Genomic DNA, 21,359 nt, shown 5'->3' on the forward strand with positions numbered 1-21,359 from the left:
AATGTGAAATATGATTTATTGCAATTGGAAATTTAATTTGAACATATTTTAAAATGAAAATTCTACCTCTGCTGGAAAAGCAAACATCTGCATCTGTACTCATGTTTTCAGTGTGACAGGATCATTTAGAAATCATTCTGTTGTGCTGATTTGGTGCACACACAAAAAAAAAACAATGTCTTAATATCCTCACTGTTGAAAACATTTGAGCTGCTTAAAATGTTCACTGAAAGATTTTTTGGGGACTCAAAACTTTTATAATATTTATGTTTTGATTATCAGATTTAAAGTGTTAATTTAATTAGTAAAAAAAACTTACTATCCTCAACCCTCTGGTTATCTGTGTATGAAAACATCAGTTATATCTGGTATGTAAGAGGAACATCTCAATAAAATATTTAAAATATCCTTTAAAATTAGTTTTTTTTCTTTTCTTTCTTTTTAAAATAGCAATTTCAATTTAATGCAAATGACATGAAAGAGCAAAACATCTTTTTTAAGCAGATGTGTTTATATAATTAAAACATACAGTACAAGTTAAAGAAGAAAGTAATGCCCTTTAAGAGTGTGTTCACAGATGTTTCTCTTCATAGGCACAATATTACTCGTTCACCTACAGATGTCAGAAATTTGTCTCAAAAGTTTGTAGTAGATTTTGATTTGTGCGTCTTTTTTTGCCTTTACACAATTTAGTTCTCAAATGATAAAATGTCTTCACATGCATACACATAGAATGAATGTGTTTAAAACTATATCTGTTGCTAAATATACAGTTGAAGTCAGAATTAGTAGTATAATTTAAATAATAATTATTAGAGTTATTATTTTTTGTATATACTTTTCTGTATGTAGTTTTCAACACATTTCTAAACATAATAGTTTTAATAACTAATTTCTAGTAACTGAGTTCTTTTATCTTTACCATAATGACAGTCCATAATATTTTACTAGATAGTTTTCGAGATACTAGTATTTAGCTTGAAGTGACATTTAAAGGCTTAACAAGGTTAATTAGGCAAGTCATTGCATAAGTGGTTTGTTCTGTAGACAATCGAGGAAAAAATATTGCTTAAGGAGGCTAATAATATTGACCTTAAAATAATTTGTTAAAAATAAAACTGCTTTTATTCTAGCCAAATAAAACAAATAAGACTTTTTCCAAAAGAAAAAAAAAATATTATAGGAAATACAGTAAAAAAAAAAAAATTCCTTTCTCTGTTAAACATCGTTTAGGAAATTATTGAAAAAGAAAAAGAAATTCACAAGAGGGCTAATCATTTTGACTTCAACAAATATTTTTTCATTATTGGTTCGGAATCTGTTAAACCAAAATAATTAAATTGTGAACACACTCTTAAAAGCATAAGATGTAGCAGTGTTATCAATGCTTTAAATAAACATTCTCATAATTGGGCTCATTTTCTGCTTGGTCCATAACTGTGTCATTAATAATAATCTCTGAAGAGGTGGACACAGTGTCAGGCAGAGCCACAGTCTCATAAGTGTGCTCAGTCTGTATGCCAGTCTCCTCACTGTTCGGTTCCACCTCTAAACTTTGAAATGGATCACTCTCAGGAACACTTTTTAAAATGGAGGACAGCGGCCTCTTGGGGGCGCTGTTCTCTTGAGGAGAGTCTATTGCCCCGACTATGCATGGAGAGCTGAGAGAGCTGTGTTTTTTACGACTGGGTTTCCTCATGACCACTTCTGATTGGCCTGACCCGCTCGCTTGCTCCCATGCACTGGCTCGGGCACCTAGTTTCCTCCGTGGAGGCTTAACAATCGATTGGGCCTTGCCTTTAGCAACTTCTTCTTTTTGCCTCTGGAGGCTTCCTAGTCTGCGCAGCATCGCCTGAACAGGCCCTTCTGAAGGAGGCTCTTGCTTGACCATTTTGGAGGTCTTACCTACAGTAACGTATACTGTTGTTAACTTCTCTGAATCTGCGTCCTGTCCGCCGTCAGATGACTGGATGTTCTTTTTGGGGTTAGAAAGAGTGCGTCGTCTTCCACCGGGTACAGTGAGGTGAGTTCTCTGTGGGCCCGAACTATATCTTTCCGAATCATTTTGTAGTGTTTCAGAGGAAGCTCTTTGCTCCTCAGAGATGTTCTCCTCATCGTTTTTTTCTTCTTTCTCTGTTTCCGTTTCGTTATTCTGGTTTCCCTGTCCTCCTTGCAGGGCGGAGATCATCAGGACACCCCAGGGTTTGGGTTTTCGAGCGGTCCCTTGCAGATCTTGAGTTGAACTGCGACGCTCTTTTGGGCTGAACTTTGTACCCTCTGCGAATGACACTGAAGGGCGTTTGGATTTGGCGATGCTGGAGGTACGGGGGATGCCAAAAGCTTGTGACATGTCCTCGCTGCTGAAGGTTGATGGGTCAGGGAAGAAGTTACACTTGGAATTCAGCTCCTGAAGCTCTCCGCCGGCCTCTGTAAGAACATCTGTGACAGGAGGATGTTGAAACATGAATCAGTGTGTTAGAATGTAGTTCTGGACTGAAGCGGTTTTAATTTACTAGAACTTAATCTAGCTGTTTGACACAGTCTACACTGCTAAACTGCTAGATAAACAAATTAAATGAATTGAATACTGCTCTTCTACACTTCCTGACAAAAGTCATTCATTCATTTTCTTGTCAGCTTAGTCCCTTTATTAATCTGGGGTCGCCACAGCGGAATGAACTGCCAACTTATCCAGCAAGTTTTTACGCAGCGGATGCCCTTCCAGCCGCAACCCATCTCTGGGAAACATTCACACACACACTTATACACTACGGACAATTTAGCCTACCCAATTCACCTGTACCGCATGTCTTTGGACTGTGGGGGAAACCGGAGCACCCGGAGGAAACCCACGCGAACACAGGGAGAACATGCAAATTCCACACAGAAACGCCAACTGAGGCGAGACTCGTACCAGCGACCCAGCAACCTTCTTGCTGTGAGGCGACAGCAACACCTACTGCGCCACTGCTTCGCCCAGACAAAAGTCTTGTCTTAGGAAGTTTTTGGAACAACAAATAATAACTTGACTTCTAGTTGATCATTACATATCAGAAGTGGCTTATATTAAAGGCAAAGGCCTCTAGATTACGCTTATTTTACCAAAATAAAATATTATCATGCCTTGATTTTTAATTATTTAATAAGGACAGTAAGGTCTGACTTTGCTTAGACAAAAAATCTTGTCACTTAACAGAAATAATGTACGGTAAAAAATTTAAAGTCATGCTGCAGTGGGAAAATAAATTAATATTGTGTATGACTCCCATGAGATTGGAAGACTGCATCCATACATCTCTGAATGACTCAAATAACTTATTAATAAAGTCATCTGGAATGGCAAAGAAAGCATCTTGCAGGATCCCCAGAGTAAGTCAAGATTCTTTGGATTCATCTTCAATGCCTCCTCCTTTATCTTACCCCAGACATGCTCAATAATGTTCATGTCTGGGGACTGGGCTGGCCAATCCTGAAGCACCTTGACCTTCTTTGCTTTCAGTAACTATTCTTTGATGTGGAGGCTGCAGTATGAGAAGGAGCGCTGTCCTGCTGAGGAATTTGCCCTCTTCTATGGTTTGTAATGTAATGAGCAGCACAAATGTCTTGATACCTCAGGCTGTTGATGTTGCCATCCACTCTGCAGATCTCTTGCACTCCCCCATACTGAATGTTACCCCAAACCTTGATTTTTCCTACACCAAACTTGACTGATTTCTGTGAGAATCTTAGGTCTATGTTAGTTCCAAAAGGTCTTCTGCAGTATTTGTGATGATTGAGATGTAGTTTAGATGATTCATCAGAAAATCTACCTTCTGCCACTTTTCCAAATGACCAACTAGAAGTCAAGTTATTATTTGTTGCTCTTACAACTAGGATCAACGACAGGACGTTTGTCAGGTTGTGTGTATATGGCCACATTATGTGTGCTTCAAAAGCTATGCCTTAATTCTGCATATTTGTATGAATTATATAAAACCCATTAGACATTAATGTCAATTCTTTTTCAATAAATACAAAGTAATGCCTATGTAAAAAAAAAAAAATTATCATAAAAATTTTCTTTACAAGTGCCCTAGAGTTAAACAGTTGCGTTTTACCATTTTAAAATATTTCCAGTCGATCTCTGCTGGGTCTGGTAGGAGTACTTTTATCTTAGCTTAGAATGAATTGTGGAACTGGATTAGACAGTAGCATCTTACTCAAAAAAATCCAAGAAAAGTTTCGATTATTTTCCTATTTAAAGCTTGTTACATTGTGTACTAAAACCACCAGAAAATGAAAAGTTGCTCTTTTCATATACTCGACTCTGCGCTATTTCCCGCAAAAAGTGGAGTGTTCCATTTAAATACAGCCATTATAGCTCATGATTATAGCTAAAAAGGACACCCAATGCAAAACTCTTGCTGCAGCCATAAAATAATAGATACAGTGACAGTGAAATTAAAAATACTGAGATAAACTGCTTTACCTTCCCTGGGTGGTTCGCAGTAAACAGCTTCTCCATCCTCATCAGTTTCGAATGAATCTATTACCCAGCCGGATGATGGCTGCTCGATGAAGCTGTGGTTAAATGTGAGCTCAGGATCATGATGCGAGACTGAAAACACACCAGAGAACATTTAAAGTCCACTTTATGATCACCAAAACATAATCCCACTTACATATACTGTATTCCTCAGCGACAACTACATTTTAGTAGAAACATGTTAACATACCAGTAACCCTGGGCAAACCAGATGACCAAAGAGTGATGCAAGGCATTGCTGAACCCATGTTGGCCAACACAGTATAAACATGGTGCTTCATGCGGACTGCAGGACTGCCATCTCCAACTGTGACCCTGAAGGACAGAATTGGAATCATAGTGGGTACATTTAAATGGACATGAATGATGTAATTAGTAACCTTATTCAGAATAAGACAATATTATAATTAAGGTGTTTCCATGAGTTGCTTTTAGAAGATTAATTTCATTTTTCCATTTTAGTACATTTAGGCCAGATTTTCTAATGCAAATTTTATGGCAAGGCAGTATTTAAATGAATCACGCAATGGGATTTGCTACCAAGTTTGCTCTCCTTAAATTGGGTATTAGCATCTCTATTTAAGGGCTAAAAACGTGCTCTACCATTATTGGCCCTGTTTAGTAAGTCTGGCCTTTAGCTTTAAAATAAATAGACTGTAGACCAGAGATGCCCAGACAAGAGCCCACAGGCCAAAGTTGGCCCCTAGTAACCTTTGATTTGGCCTGACAACCAATAAGAGAAGAGATGGACAAATGAAGGGAAAGTTGGTGCAAATTTATCCAGCATATGTTTTACACAGCGGATGCCCTTCCAGCTGCAACCCGGAACTGGGAAATATCCATACACTCTCATTCACACAATATGGTCAATTTATTTTACTCAATTAATCTATACCCGCATTTCTTTGGACTGTGGAGGAAACCGGAGCACCTGGAGAAAGCCTATGCGAACACAGGAAAAACATGCAAACTCCACATAGAAATGCCAACTTGCTTGGACTCAAACCAGCGACCTTCTTGCTGTGAGGCAACAGTGCTAACTACTGAGTTACTGTGTGTTTTTCTATATATATATAAAATATTATTAAATTAGGAATTTACCATGTCAACTTTAATGTAATACAGTTTGGTATATTTAGGGCTGTGCGATTTGAGGAAAATATCGAATTGCGTTTTTTTTTTACAGATATTGCGATTTTTATTTGATTTGCGATTTAATTTTGTAGTCAAGCTTCAGCTTAATAATCTGCATTGTAGCTTCTAACTGCTGAAATGCAGTGAGTGTTAATAAAAAAAGGAACTTTATCAAGAAAATGATGAAAACCAAGATGAAGACCAAGACAAAGAAGAAGACAAAGAAGATGTAGACGAAGACACAGATGACGACTGAGATCAAGAAGATGACGACTAAGACGAAGATGACAATTAAGGAGACGACGAAGAAAAAGGTGAAGATGAAGACCAAGAAGAAGATGAAAACTACGACAAGGACAATGAACTAGAGGATGAAGACTAAGAAGATGACGACTAAGAAAAAGGTAAAGATGAAGACCAAGAAGATGATAACGACCATAAGGATGCAGATGAAGACAAAGAAAACCAAGAAGAAGATGACGACAAAGACTAAGACCAAGCTGACAATGACCATAAGGACAAAGATGGCAAGGTGTTCATAAGGTGAACAAGACAAAGACGATGAAGAAGAAGACTAAGACGACAAAGTAGAGGGTGAGTGACTTTAAAACCAAAATATTCCCATATTACCGACATACTGTTTTTCTTTAATATTAATTAGTTTATTAATGCTTCTGAAGTGGTAGCTGCCATCATCCCACTCGTCCATGATTTCCTGTTTTTTTATTTATTTTTTATTAATTGAGTAGAACAAAAGTGTGCTCACTCAACTGGCTAGTAAGATGGAGGTCACGCATTTGCTCTGGGAGGTGGAAGTTAAATAATTTATATATTTCATATCACAGCCTCTTGCGATTAGCTAATCACAACATTTAAAATCGCAATTGCGATTCGATTTTGATAAATCACACAGTCCTAGCTTCAGCCCACCATCCTCAATCAAGTTTGATCTTTGGCCCTTCATAACAAAACGTTTGGGCACCCCTGCTATAGACAATAGACCAGCGATCACCAATCTTATTCCTGGAGGGCCGGTGTCCTGGAGATTTTAGCTTCAACCCTAATCAAACACACCTGAACAAGCTAATCAAGGTCTTACTAGGTATGCTTAAAACATCCAGGCAGGTATGTTGATAAAAGTTGGAGCTAAACCCTGCAGGGACACCGGCCCTCCAGGACCGAGATTGGTGACACCTGCCATAGACTATAGTACATAATGACAAACTTCATTACATCCCCCCACAACACCATCAAGCTTTCCCTGCAGAATTACACATTAACAAAGTTCTTCTTCGGTACCATATACAGTTTTTGGTGCTTCATATTAAATATTATGAAAACTTTAAGTGCAGTAAATTATTTCTCATGCTATACATGCAAACACGCAACAACTGATACAAATTATTGTTAAAAGCTTTAGACTTTTTGTTCGATGTCAAAGTGTTGACCACTCCAGTGTGTGAATTCTGTTGCAAAATGCGGAGCGAAGTCTGACAAGATGGTAATAGTGTGAATAAAGTCCACGCGAAACCCATATTTCAGTATGTTGATGTATTTCATATATGAAATATTGAGATGGGGGGTGGGGCATTCTTTTGGCACAAATATTTGACTCAAAGCAACTAACAGTCAGAGGGGCGCGGTTAAGAACATTGTGGTTGAAACCCTCAAACTGATGTCCGCAAAGAAGGACCGCCAATCCAAATGTAGAAGCAAATTCTGACTTTGATTAAAAATATTTGTAGTAAATAAATTTGCACAGATTGTTCACTTAAAGAATATCAATGTGCGCTAGTAAGATAAAAACGTGTTTACTTTGAGTATGACTTGAATAGCTGGATTAAGCTAATCAAAAATCTGTTTAAATGACGAATTCTTGATCAGAGTATTGTCTTAATTGTGTTCATAACAGAATATTGCTGTACTGTAGATGTAAATATACTGATTGTTGCATGATGTAAGATTACATATAACATATTCATACCTTTCCTTTCCTTCGACTGGCCTCCCACAACAGCAGCAGCAGAACAACAAGGCGAGTATTAATATGCAGAGAGGAATCAAAAGCCCTGCTAAAAGACCAGCTCTGCTACCTAGTAGAAAAACACACAAAGAACAGATGAAGGCGATGTGGATACCAGCTGTGAAAATCAAATATTGTGTCTGTACATACTGTTTGGACAAGCCCCAGTGGCTGGATGGCAGGCTTGACTTCCACAATCACATGTGGAGGAGCAGTTGAAGCCATAAAGATTAAAAGGACATGTGCTGTTACAGCTACAACAGAGATTGACAAGTGAGAGACGCTCATTTGAATCTTACACCAAGTTGAAAACATCCTATAAATACCATTGTACCCTCACCTCTCACCCTGAAAGCCAGGAAGACAAATGCATCTTCCTGTCACATGGTCGCAGTGGCCATGATTGCAAGTTTTACAGAGGAAGCGACAGCCATCTCCGTATCTACCATCTGTGCAGGGTTTGTCACATCTGCAGAGAGGAAGAAGACCAAAATCATTAGTCAACTGAAAGATCTAAAATCACACATTGTTTAAAATAAATTAGATTGGATTCTGCCCAAGTGACTATGTATGGTAGTCAGATCTTTTAGCTGCACAACTAATGCTTAAAATGAACTGCAATGTAGATAATAATGTTGGTTCAGTTTGTTTCAAAATCTCTTGTTTTGATACTGTTTAGTTGTTCAATCCCAATTAATTGGGTACATTTAATTTATAAACTAATAGCCAGCTTATGAGAGTCATTTGTTTGTGAATCTGTCTACACAGCTCACACTGTATGATTAGGATTCACTAAAAAAAGATGGATCATTAGAATCAATTTGTTGTGAATCAGACTAGACAGGGGTGCGTTTCCCAAACAACGAATCAGTATGTTAGGCGACAGAATGTTTTCTTTAAGAGCTGAACTCCACTAAATCTGTACCTTGGTCCAGTCCAGCCAGGATTACACTGCAAACATGCACCAGTTTCCGGGTCACATGGGTCCATGTTTCGACAATGCGGACAAATTTCTTGGCAGCGATGGCCATAATAACCCGCAGGACAGCGTTGATCACAGCGAGTGCCATTCCATCCTGGTTCACAGGCATCACACAGGCCGTCCAGCTTAGAGCAAGGCCTGCCTCCTTCACAACGTCCACAGCTACCCTCACATATAGATAAGAGGACACACAAATCATCAACAATCCAAATATAGTAAACTTGTACTGAAAAATGAAACCTTAAATCATGTATAAATTATCAAATGTACATAATTATTGTTGGAATATCTAGCCAACTCCATGCGTGTTCAATAAGAAAAGGTCAGGAGAGGGTTTTCTTCAATGCCAAAAATATTAGTAATTTATTAGATACAAATGAATAATTTGATGACTGAGCTCTGGGTTACGTTACCCCAATGCAATAAAAGAATTACATTTAAGAGGTTCACAACTAACATACATTTCCCTGACTCCAGTATTTATACACAACTGATATTAACAGGTGGAGTTTTGGTGTAACATCACATCAGTCATTCTGCTAACTAAGTGTTTGAGTTTGAGTGTTGCAACCAGACATACTTCCTCTTTCTGCAACCTCTCTATGCACACCAGAACTGAATAATTAAGTGCATCTTGAATATATATTTCCCCCGCACTATATTTAATCTTATTCTGCTATTTCCCTCTTGTCAGCAGTTCCTTCTAAGAAGTATGCAACACAGTAAGAAAGAAAAAGTATGTCTGGGTAATATATGTTATCATACAAATAAAAAAGATTAATAAATCTGTTGTTAGTCTGGCCATTTTTCTAATAAGAAATTAAGACACAAAAGTAATTAAAATAAATTCCTTTTTTTCCACATTATATGCATTCATTATGTCCTGCTATAGCTGAACAAATATACAGTTCATGAGTTTGGGGTTAGATTCTTCAGTGTCAAACAATTCTTTAAAAATTAATGTAGCCGTTAGCCTAGTGGTTAAGTATGCTAACATATAGCACCATGATGTTCCTGGTGACTTGAGTTCAATTCCCAGCTTGAGGTTCTTTGCTGTATCTTCCCCTCTCGCTATTTCTTGTCAATTCTCTGCATTATTCTATCCATTAAAGGTTAACCTCTTGGTTCAATTGTTTTTAAATTGTATTTTAAACCCAACTGCGTATACATTTTTACTGTCACTTTAGATATACTTTATACTTAAAAACTAGAAGTGACAATAAAAATGTATTGAAAACACTTGTTCAGCTTAATAATTTTGTGCAAATATATTTAGCTACACCATTTACATCTTTTAAAATGGCTTTACTGGCTTTTGATACATTTCATGCATTATCTCTAAATAAAAGTATGCATTTCATTTACAGAAAAAATTTATAAATAATATTAAAAACAATGTTGATTAAAAAAGTAATACATTTTGTTGCATCTTTTCACTACTGTTATTTCTTAATGAAAAGTTTAATCTGTTGATTCTTGCCAAAGGCACCCTGTATCGAGATCCTGAGGGAAGGATTTGAAATAAATGAAAAAGAGGATGGGATATATCAGATGTAATCTGATGGGCTTTCATTAACACTTGGATTTTACACATATAACCCAGGCACTGATACTTTACTGCAGGTATCTAAAACCTTAGACAGTTGTCAGAGCAATAGCCTAGTGGTTAGTGTGCTGACATGTTGCAGTAGCACTTCAGGGCATCCAGAGTTCAAATCCTGACATTTCGCAATCCTTCTCCCAATTCGCTTCCTGTCTCATTACTGTCCTATCTAATAAAGTCAATAAGGCCACAAATAAATCTTTAAAAAAAACCTTAGACAGTGAGCAAACCAACAAATTAATGGAAAGGTTAGGCTTTATAAAATGCCTATCAATATTAAACTTGGCTAATTTCTGCAGAAAATAAAGTCTTTGCTGGCCTGTCCTACATAGTCTTACGGTATTTTCATTCATTCATTAATTCGTTGTCTTTTAGGCTTAGTCCCTTTTTTAATCTGGGGTCGTTACAATGGAATGAACCGCCAACTTATCCAGCATATGTTTTACGCAACGGGTGACCTTCTAGCTGCAACCTATTACTAGGAAACACCCATTCACACACATACACTACGGATAACTTAGCCAACCCAATTCACCTGTACCACATGTCTTTGGACTTGTTTGGGAAACTGGAGCACCCAGAGGAGACCCTCGTGAACACGGGGAGAACATGCAAACTCCACACAGTAACATCAACAGACCCAGCCGAGGCTCTAACCAGCAACCTTCTTGCTGTGAGGCGAACATGCTACCCACTGCGACACTGTGTAGCCTTTAAAAATTTTAATTTATTATCAATGATAGTACCTAGATACTTATAACTTTAAACTAATTCGATCTGGTGGTTATCAGCCATAGTACCTAGAACTACTTTCTGCTTCCACCGCAGGTCAATGCACATGTCCTTTGTTTTCTGTGTTCAGACTTTGACCACCCTCTTAACACCAATTTGAAAAATACTCAACAACAGGTCCATGTTCTCCCTCCTCATCAGTCAATAAACCTAAAATAACGGTGTCATCCGCAAACTTAAAAATGTAGATTTTCAAAGGGACTACGACACTCATTTGTGTATAGAATGTAAAGTTGTCGAGAAAGAACACACCTCTGTTTTGTTATATTAGACTTTACTTTAAATCACTTTTAATAAAGTCATACTTGCCGAATTAAAGTATAGATTAAATGATTAAATAAGTTTGATTATTTAAATGAATAGCATAGCTCTCCCATAATATGGTATTCTGATCTTTTAATTCAGAGGTGACCAACCGTGCTCCTGAAGATCAACCGTCCTACAACCCAAAACACACCTGCCTTTGATTATTTGGTGCTGTTTGGATCCTGATTAATTGGTTCAGGTGCATTTGATCAAGGTTGGAGCTGAACTCAGCAGAAGGGTAGATTTCCAGGAGCAGGGTTGAGCACCTCTGTTTTAATCATACCTTTGCCCTCACCTGTTCTTACAGCCTCGGCCATATTTTCCACTGTCACAAGGCTCATTGCAGAAAGGCTCTTTGTAACCTGGGTAGCACAAACAGCCACCAGTTTGCACATCACAGTCAGCATTGTTGAGATTGCAAATGCAGCGGCGGTCACAGGACGGGCCCCACCAGCCATGCAGGCACTGGCATGTCCCAGTGCGCTGCTGACAAGGGGACACATAGCAGTTGCATGGCAGGCTGCACTTTTGGCCCCAATAGCCCTCATTGCAAATGCAGCGGCCTGTGGCTTGGTCACAGGTGGAGGTAGCGAGGTGGCACTGACATGCTTTGGAGCAAGTGGATGTCCACCAGCCCTCCTCACAGGTGCAGTTCCCATAGACAGGGTCACATTTGCCATGGCGGCCACATTTGCAGCTGTTCTGGCACAAGCTGCCCCAGCGGTTGGGCAGGCATGAGCATACGCCAGTGGCTGGATCACAGAGTCCGTGAGGGTGGCAGGGACAGAACTCGCGACAGTCTGGTCCCCAAAACTCAGGAGGACAAGCTGTGGAAAAAGCATATTCAGATTTGTTACAATGCAATGCTATGTATTGGATTGCCAACAATGTATAAACTTTTGTCAAACAATAAATCACATTCAAAATAAAGTTTGTATTTACATAATATATGTGTTGAATTTTCGGGTTGTTCTGCAATTTATTTATGAAAACAACCCGTATAGTTACTAATAAACATTGATTTAAAAACGGTGTATAATGCATACAGTCATGTGAGCTAGTTTCATTGGCCATTGCGCTTTTGATGAAAACTGGCAGCACTGAGGTTGATTCTGATCAGATTCTGATGCCTTTTTTCTATTTATTTTTTATTAACAATGTTTAAGCAATAACAGTAAGGCATTAATACTTTTTTAAAAATTACACAAAAGACAGAAATAACAATAATTTTTTGTTCACAATCTTTCCATCATCATTAATAAAACAACATATATAAATACAATAACAAAAAATGTACAAAAAAATAAATGATAAAAAAACTACTTAGGCGGGGAAGTCAAAGTTCTCAAAATATTAAACCAAAATCTTCTAATGATAAAAAATATATATATATTTTTTTTGCTTTTCATCTCTCCTAATGTCTTCAAATATATCACAAATTCTTCTTTAAACACCACTAGTCTTGGGGAAATTTTTAAACATTTACATTTAGGAATATAAAATTGTAATAATAACAATAAATTATCCATTATATTAGATATCTTTATCCTTAAAAATCACTGTTATGTCGATTTGTCCTACCTTGTCAGATTGTCCTAACTCCCATTCAAAAGTAGGTAGCCCATTTTGATGACGCAATATGCTACCCATCAGATTTTGCTACCAGTGTAAATTTTAATGTGAATGAGTGTGAAATGAAGCTATAATATTGTCCTATAACCTACCTTATCCCTAACCCCAACATCAGAACAATTCAAATACAAGCGGATAGGATAAAATGTGAGGACAACGCCAAACTAACGTTAAATAATTTCCCATGAGTAGTTAAGTCTTAAAGATATTTCCAGATTCTGGTGTTTGACGGTTGGAACTACTTTTTGTTTGGCGGAGGAAGAACAGACAAGCAGTAACTGACAATATGTGCCAAATGTAAGTAATTCTATGATTACTTTATGCTTATATAAAGTAATATCACACTTGTACAGTTCCTGCTCTGTTCGTGTAATATTTTTAATCTTTAAGTTTGTAAAACGCAGTTCCAAAACCAGAAACTGAGATGATATTACTCACGAGCTTTGCACTGGTACCCGTAAAATCCAGCTTTACATCGACAGAGTCCAGGGTAAACACACACTTCATCCTGCAGACAGGCTCTTTCTCCCTCACAGAGAGCTGAGAAAACAAAAAAGACGGATAATCCGGATCTATAGCTACAGAAAACTGTAAGCTAACATTACCGAAAACAACTATTTCTCAAAACTGCTAACATCAGCAGGCTTACAGGAAATAATCCTTTGACCTTGATTCATCAATTAAACAACACATCGGGATATTTTGTATCAAATGTACAGATGATAACGTAGCATGAATACTCACGGACAGTGCATTCATCACCGCTCTGGCCCCATCCAGAACAACATATTGCAGAGGAATCCCTGGGTAATAAAATAGAGCAGCTTAATCTTTTGATTAAAACAAAAATAAGTTCATTTTAGGTCACAGAGACAATGTTTATAACATCTGAAAGCTTTAGGAAAGACAAAATACAACTGACATCTCTTTTAAAACTCAACTCATTGAAACGCAATTTAAGAATCAAAGGTCCTACTACTCAGACTAAAACGAAGAAATTTCAACAAAGAAAGTCGATGAGTTCAATATTATCAATTATTTCACATCAAGTTTCCTTAAAAATATCTTGTTGGGATCCACATTTGTTTTCATGGTATACCTTTATTGTATGTCATACAAACAACATATTTGCTTTTATTTTTTCCTTAAGAATTTGAAGATACTTCAACTGACCAAGAATCAGTACCTGACACTGAGGCAGACGTTCTTCCCGGTCAGAGAGAGTCTCTGAGCTGAGTACTGGACACACATGAGCATCAGTCCAAATGAGGTCAGAAAGGTGTCCATTCCCTCCGGACCGACCAAAACCTGTGCCACCTTCTCCCACCACAGCACCAGTACAGGTTAGTTTTGTATTAGTGGAACAGAAAAGATCCAGTCGAGTCCCTTTAGCAAAATGGGCTCTCCGAATCCCTTTGTTTCCTCTGCAAGTTTCCTGAGGAAGAAAAGCCAGCTTCCTCTAATTCAACAAGCCACTGGTTGTTTAAAGACAAAATCAAGGCCCAAAGTTTTAAGGGAGGAGTTGGCTGCTTTTAATGGTCAGAGTGCATGCCAATATTAGCATTTATAAAAAATATTATATGTTATAGATCCCTTCTTTTACAAACATCAAGAAATCACAAACACACAAATGTCACAACATCTCAGAATTTTATTTAATGTTGATAGTTTTTTAACAGAGATTTTTACAAAAATAAAATACACAACCAAAAGGTCAGTACAGGCCTCTTTTACTCATACCTCATAACTTTAATTTCTAAAGGTACAAAGATAAATGGATGAGTCACAGACACCAAAGGAATATGGAATTTAACTACAGGCCATAACGGGTATCCATTATCTCTGATTTCCTTCCTAGGAAACACAGACTTCCTTTCAATCAGGGAACACCTTAAGACTCATACTGAGTAGATCCGTATCACACGTTTTTGCTTCTTTTTTTTTTTTTTTTTTACAAAGTAGCAATGGACACACCATATCCATTCAGTTAAATGGCTGAAATGGGCAAAGCGCCAACTTATTAAAGGGATAGTTCACCAAAAATGAACATACAAATAGAAAATAAAAATGAAACGTGAAATCTGACTGTCAACACACTAAGTTTGGCTTAAGGTGGTAGTTTTTTTTACATGTTTCCTTAATAAATCCATAGTGTGATTATGCTGAGGCAGCAATATTTTTGGAAGGCAATACAATGTCTGAATTTTTCAATCACAGACAGTATTCCTAACGAATAAACATTACATCTCATGTACATATATCCCATTTTACCATTGTTTCACACAAATATATATACAAAATATATATATTTTTTTGGCTGTCCTGCGTTATAAAGCACTAAAATGGCCCATCTCTGCATGTTGACAATACAATTTTTACAGTCTTTGTTTGAAGTCTGCATGAAACCCAAGTTAAGATTGTAATTTTTTAAATATTTTGTGATAAATTTAATTGAAATTGTCCTGAAATTGGACAAAATGCAGGGTGGTGCATGACTTCATCCTGTAGAAACGATTGGATCTTTTGGATTGGATCATTGGAAGATGGGTGTTGCTATGGAAATAGAAAATTAACGAATGAACCAAACCAGGGCTGAAACAAGACAAGCACTAAAATGCATTTCATGTGACCAGAAGTGAAGAAAAGTCGTTTTGAGGGGGGAGGGAAGGTTAAAGTTTTTGAATAAAGATTAAATTCTTCATTCATTCATTTTACTTCGGCCTTGTCCCTAATTTATCAGGGCTCCCCACAGAGGAATGAACCTCTAACTAGCACTAGCACTACTAAAAATTAGACTAGAAATTTCATGCCAATTTTAAAGACTTTTGCCATCCATTGCCATCTATCCATCCAGGTCTGGAACAGGATAAGTAAATGATGACAGAATTTTTATTTTTGGGTGAACTATCATTTCAACAGATCAGACAATAAGCATTTAATTTAACATGCATGTACGTCTTTTGTCTCTTTGTAATGCATTGAATAACATCAGGTTCACATAATCCAAGAACTGTAATCAGAAATGACATTGCTAGACATGAACAAAACTACATGTGGAGGCAAATATTAAAATATATTTATATTTAAAACCATGCTTAAATTCTTAAAATACATACAAAATCAATGATTTTTAGGGACAGTCGACGTTCTATAGGAAAATATACTTGAATTCAAAATACTCTAATGCCCTCTAGTGACGTACATAAAAGGGTCAGTGTGATTATCTCATAGTAATGGCAATACAATGTCAGTATCTTTGGTTAAAATTCATATTAAATATACTCTCTATAAAAATAGCTGCTCTGCTCTCTGTTGCTTTCATGCAGAAATATATAGCATATAATGCCAGGTGTATTATGATTATCAAAACACTGCACTCCCATTTTTTTAAGTGCACCAGTCATTTATGCATCACCAAATGAAATTACAGGAATAAAGATTGTTTTCAAACCCTCACACCATCCCTACCAAAATAATTTCCCACTAAACAGTTTTTTATAGGTAGCCACATCCCATGCTCATGCCGTTGCTTGAGCCAGAAACACATTTAGGTTAGTAAATAGTAATTGAAAGTGCTAAAAACCATTGCTTTTAAAAGTGCGATTCTTTGGAAAACCAGATATCTTTCTTACAGTTGTCTTTGCATTTTACTGGGATAGAAGAATGAGGATTTGTACACATTTACATGTATTATCCAAAGTGAGGGCACACTTCACCTTTCATTAGGTTTGGGGTCTATAAGATTTTTTAAAAAGCATGTATACATAAAATTAATCAATAGAGACATTTATAATGTTCCAAAATGGTCTACTGCAAATAAATGCTGTTTTTAAAAGATAATCGTCACATTTTAAAATCATGAAAAAAATCATCGAATCTTATAAAATAGTGTTAAATATATTTCCACACAAATATTACACATAATTACTGTTTCTTGAGCATTAACTCAAGATTTCAAAATGTTTTCTGAAGGACAACTACAGACTGAAGTAATTTTGAGATTCAGCTTTGTCTCGGTTTAAAAAAAAAAGAAAATGAATTATATTAAAATAGAAAACAGTTATATATTAAACTATTACATTTTCACAGAATTACTATTGTTTACTGCATTAATGCCCAAATAAATGCAGTCACACTAAACATTAATGACTTTTATGAAAGACTTTTAAAAAATCGAACCAACCCCAAACTTTTGATGTGTGTCTGATTTATACTTATGCGTCAAGTGCACGAGTATGCTCCGGCGTATAGCCCTCGCCGTGGTTGTCGCTGACGCTGATGAGTGTGTGCGGGACCGAGACCCGTGCGAACCTGTTGGAGCAAGTGTTTACAAGTGTAGATTCCCATGAAGGAGGTCCAGATGCAAAGTTTTGTTTTCTGTTTACCTTATGATTAAAGTTGTTGATGGTCCCCTGGTTCCTTTTTTGTAGTTTGAGCTACTTCTAGATTAAGGTAGCGTTCCGAAAAAAACAAAACACAGCGAAGAAACTAGACACAGAAGAACAAATAGCCTCACTGCCAGCTAGCATTTTGGAAGTGTTATTGCAGAGCAACACAAATTGCGCACAAAAATATCAATGCAGAACTATGCGCAAACCATGCGCTGTAGGTCACGCTGATCACTCGACGCAGAAGTATAAACCAGGCTTTATGTGTGACCATCAGCCACGAATCTAACTACTGGTTAAATTAACAAAAGTGCCAAGTTATTTTGTACTATGAGTAAAAATGGCAAAACACATTAAAATACCATTTTTGCATAGCCAAATACGTAGCTATTGTTTCTCTCAATACAATCGTTGATCCATTCCTTTGTCTGAATTCTAAAAGAACATATTTGAAACTTCTCTTTCACAGACGATGAGTGATAGATGGATGTTTCTCAAGAGGAGCTGAGGGTTTCTGCCTCCTCCTCGACTCCCTGCTCATCTGGATCAATGATTTCCCACGTAGAACTGGATGCCGGAAGGCTGGATGACGGGGAAACCGAACTCCTGGTGAGACTGGGCCGCGTCAGGAAACCAAATCTAAAGGTTTGAGTCAGAGGAGATAAGAAAGCTCTAAATCACTGAGATAAAAATGACACAACAGAAGATTTTAGTGCTATTTCTGAAACTGTTCAGCTGGCTAGCTGGCATGCTCACTTACCAATACTCACTAAGGTTGCTAAGCCGAAGAGTGAAATGTGATTAAGAGATTAGGGTTTTCCTAAGAACATATAGTTTAAATGCTGCTAAAAGCCTGAAGACACAGCTGATATGTTTGAGTACATCACATGTGATGCACAAACAAGAGAGTTTAAAAAAATGCATGACCTCTCAATGAGTATATTGTTCATTGTGCATAACTTGAATTCACCAGCTTTCATACTTGATGTCCCATGCTTTACAACATGCATTTTAAGGTGCACTACGCAATATTTGAAAAAGATACACTTGAATCACTTTGTTTGTTTTGGCTCTTTTAACAAAAGTGTTTGTCAAAATTCACTGAGTGCACCTTTAAAATTAATGTTTAGCAAGCCCAAACTGCCCTTCAAGCAACACTGCATAAACGTCTGTCAGGTAACCTAAAATGTTGTAATATATATATATATATATATATATATATATACAATAAAATATGTATATGTTTATATAAACAATAATAAAAATAAAAAATGTTAAAAAAAGTAACCAATCATAGGGGTGTAAGAACTCGCTTGACAAAGCTCAGGAAGCAAGCAGGATATTTACGTTTGTTTATTTGCTATTAATGCTCACGTCGTTCTGTACATGTGCTCGAGTTTTTAAAGATACAGTTCATAAATCTAACTTTGTGTTAAAGGACAAAACTGTATTACAAATAATATTTAAATATATTTCTAAATTTTAATTCAAGAAATGTTGTGCTGTGAAGTAAAATCATATTGTGTATGGAAAGCATCGTCAATGCACCGTGATGCACCGAGATATCGAACTGTACCCAATCGATGGTGTGATTTTGATTTGCCCTATAAACATTTTTTGAAAAACTTAATAAATGTTTATAACATTTTTGTTAATTCTGAGCAAAATATTTTAAATATTGTTTCAAAATAAGCAAGCTCTAGTTGTACAGTTACACTTTTTTTCAACATAACCTTTCTTAAAATAAAAAAACTGATAAATGTTTTAAAGGTTTAAAAACTATAATAAACTATATTTATTTATTTGTTTGTGTGTGTGTGTGTGTGTGTGTGTGTGTGTGTGTGTGTGTGTGTGTGTGTGTGTGTGTGTGTGTGTGTGTGTGTGTGTGTGTGTGTGTGTGTGTTTGTGCGCAACAGTCTATCCAGGTCAGCTTCTTTAACAGCAAATACATAAAGGACTTTTAAATAAATGTTATTGTAAGACAAATAATTAAACCATGATGGTAAATAGAGTTAAAAATTACATTCTTAAAAAAAGTTGAAAGTTTTATTGAGATGAGCTGTTGGTGATTGGATGGGTGTAGGCCAGATTGGGTAGCTATACATGATAAAGGAAAATTAAGACCTGTTTAAAAAAAGATTCAAGACCTACAACACAATTTTTCAGTAGATTTAGGACTTTTTAAGACCCACAGAAACCTTGATTCATAATGTATTTTTTTGCAGTAGACTAAAGGCCTCTTCCGTATGGAATCAGATTAGTCTCAAAAGAAATTCACGCAAAAGACACGTTGTACACATGCGTAGCCAAATTCACGTGCATAAAATCAAATTCACGTGCGTAAAATATTTATTTAAATTCACTAAAATTTTTCACGTGCACAAAATAAAAATACATTTTCATAAAATACATTTCACAAATGCAAAGCACGATTTGCAAATGTATAAGCAGAGGTAGAAAGTAACGAATTACATTTACTCAAGTTACTGTACTTAAGTAGTTTTTTTGAAAATTTGTACTTTTTAGAGTAGCGTTTAAAATCTGTAATTTTACTTTTACTTAAGTATGATTTGCCTAAAGTATTGTACTTCGCTACAATTTAAATCATATGCGTTACTGAGTAAAAAATAAATATAAAGAAATGCAACGGAAAAAGAAAGGAAATTGCCCCCGGAAACCACGTCACTGCAGCCGCAGCGTGAGAAATATCTGCGGGAAACTTGTCTATTCACTGTTGCTGGAGTTTAGAAAGTTTATCAGCAAAATGCCTGTCAACCCCAACAATGACAAGGTAAGCTACACGGGCACAGTTTAGAATGCTTAGTATAAAAGCATCTCCAATCCCTTGTTTAATGTAATGTTTGCACTTGTTAGACTATAAAATCAAGTCACTAACGCTAAAGTTTGATAATCTTCCGTAGATCTTACGCTGACATGTGTCCTAGTGCGCATATCCCACAGTGTGCATTGTATATGGTTGCCATGACAGCCTAAAGCCCTAAACTGACACTTCTCTCACTTACTCGTGTCACTTACTCGTCCTTGCTTGTAATAGGCCTAAACATGTTTGATTCTCTTCCTTATGTTGAACACAAAAGAAGATATTTGTAAGAATGCTGTAAAGCTGTATCTAATGATTTCCATAGTATTTGTTTTATAAAAGTTGTGACGCAACCGCGGCTTGCACTTGTTTCCAGGGGGAGTCGTACGTGAAAGAGGATTTGCACATTCTCATTCAGGATGAACTCGCAAACATTCAAAACTTTTTGTACACTCTTATACATTTGCAAATCGTGTTTTGCATTTGTGAAACTTGTTTTATGAAAATGTATTTTTATTTTGTGCACGTGAAAATTTTTTTTGAATATAAATAAATATTTTACGCACGTGAATTTGATTTTATGCACGTGAATTTGGCTACGCATGTGTAAATCTAGTCTAATCTGTCTCCATACTTCCGTAAACCTAATTCTGCTGAGACCAGTTTTCGGTGACCTAGGTTCGCATTTAAGTACATTCCTGTGTACAGAAATGAGTTCTTAAACTATGTCAATAAGGTTTTAGCATGAATGCATCACTCACAGGTTTCTGATGCGTGACTCTTGCGGCCTGCTGTCAGTGCTGTCTGTATCATTGTCTTCATTTCCACTTCTCTCAAACAAAGGCCCGTCTGTCTCATCTCTGCATGATGGTGAAAGAAACACAGTCAAACACAACAGTAATCAAGTTGACCTTTATTACCAGAACGTTTGTGTCGCATACTCACGTGCTACATTCGCTAACAGGTATGCCGAGCATTTTAGACTTGATGACGGTTCTCTGCTTTTTTATAGCTGAGCGCACGGCATCGAGTAAAAACCCTGGACATCTCTCATCATTTAGGATTTCCCTGAAGAAACACAGATAAGCGTGTGTTCAGATTGTGATATTGTTTACTACAATTGGACTGTTCAATGAATAGGTGTACTACAGTA

At 36.7% G+C, this 21,359-nt stretch overlaps 2 protein-coding genes and 1 long non-coding RNA gene across 4 annotated transcripts in view; 1 reads left to right on the forward strand and 2 right to left on the reverse strand.

Moving 5' to 3' along the window:
* scarf1 (scavenger receptor class F, member 1) lies at positions 1–14,325 on the reverse strand. Its single transcript, XM_001344339.8, has 11 exons — positions 14,184–14,325; positions 13,742–13,800; positions 13,436–13,537; positions 11,661–12,192; positions 8,608–8,826; positions 8,023–8,151; positions 7,833–7,936; positions 7,644–7,752; positions 4,716–4,840; positions 4,469–4,597; positions 1–2,439 (listed from the first exon to the last, which is right to left on the reverse strand). Exons 1-11 carry the CDS (start codon positions 14,282–14,284, stop codon positions 1,382–1,384), a joined length of 2,667 nt encoding a protein of 888 aa, XP_001344375.3. The 5' UTR covers positions 14,285–14,325; the 3' UTR covers positions 1–1,381.
* LOC141377859 (uncharacterized) lies at positions 13,007–14,958 on the forward strand. Its single transcript, XR_012390898.1, has 2 exons — positions 13,007–13,294; positions 14,148–14,958. It is a non-coding gene; the product is annotated as an uncharacterized lncRNA (long non-coding RNA).
* rilp (Rab interacting lysosomal protein) overlaps positions 14,631–21,359 on the reverse strand; it is a 23,427-nt gene continuing 16,698 nt past the window's right edge. For both annotated transcript variants that reach the window (XR_012390897.1, XM_001344147.8), the window contains 3 exons: positions 21,152–21,274; positions 20,968–21,066; positions 14,631–18,024 (listed from right to left, as the gene is read on the reverse strand). Coding sequence is in view for 1 of the 2 variants with exons in the window: in XM_001344147.8 (XP_001344183.4) it covers positions 17,880–18,024; positions 20,968–21,066; positions 21,152–21,274 (367 nt within the window). In the remaining variant the exon portion in view is untranslated. The remainder of the gene's footprint in view (positions 18,025–20,967; positions 21,067–21,151; positions 21,275–21,359) is intronic.

The sequence above is a fragment of the Danio rerio genome, chromosome 15, assembly GCF_049306965.1.
Source record: "Danio rerio strain Tuebingen ecotype United States chromosome 15, GRCz12tu, whole genome shotgun sequence".
Lineage (NCBI taxonomy): Eukaryota > Metazoa > Chordata > Actinopteri > Cypriniformes > Danionidae > Danio > Danio rerio.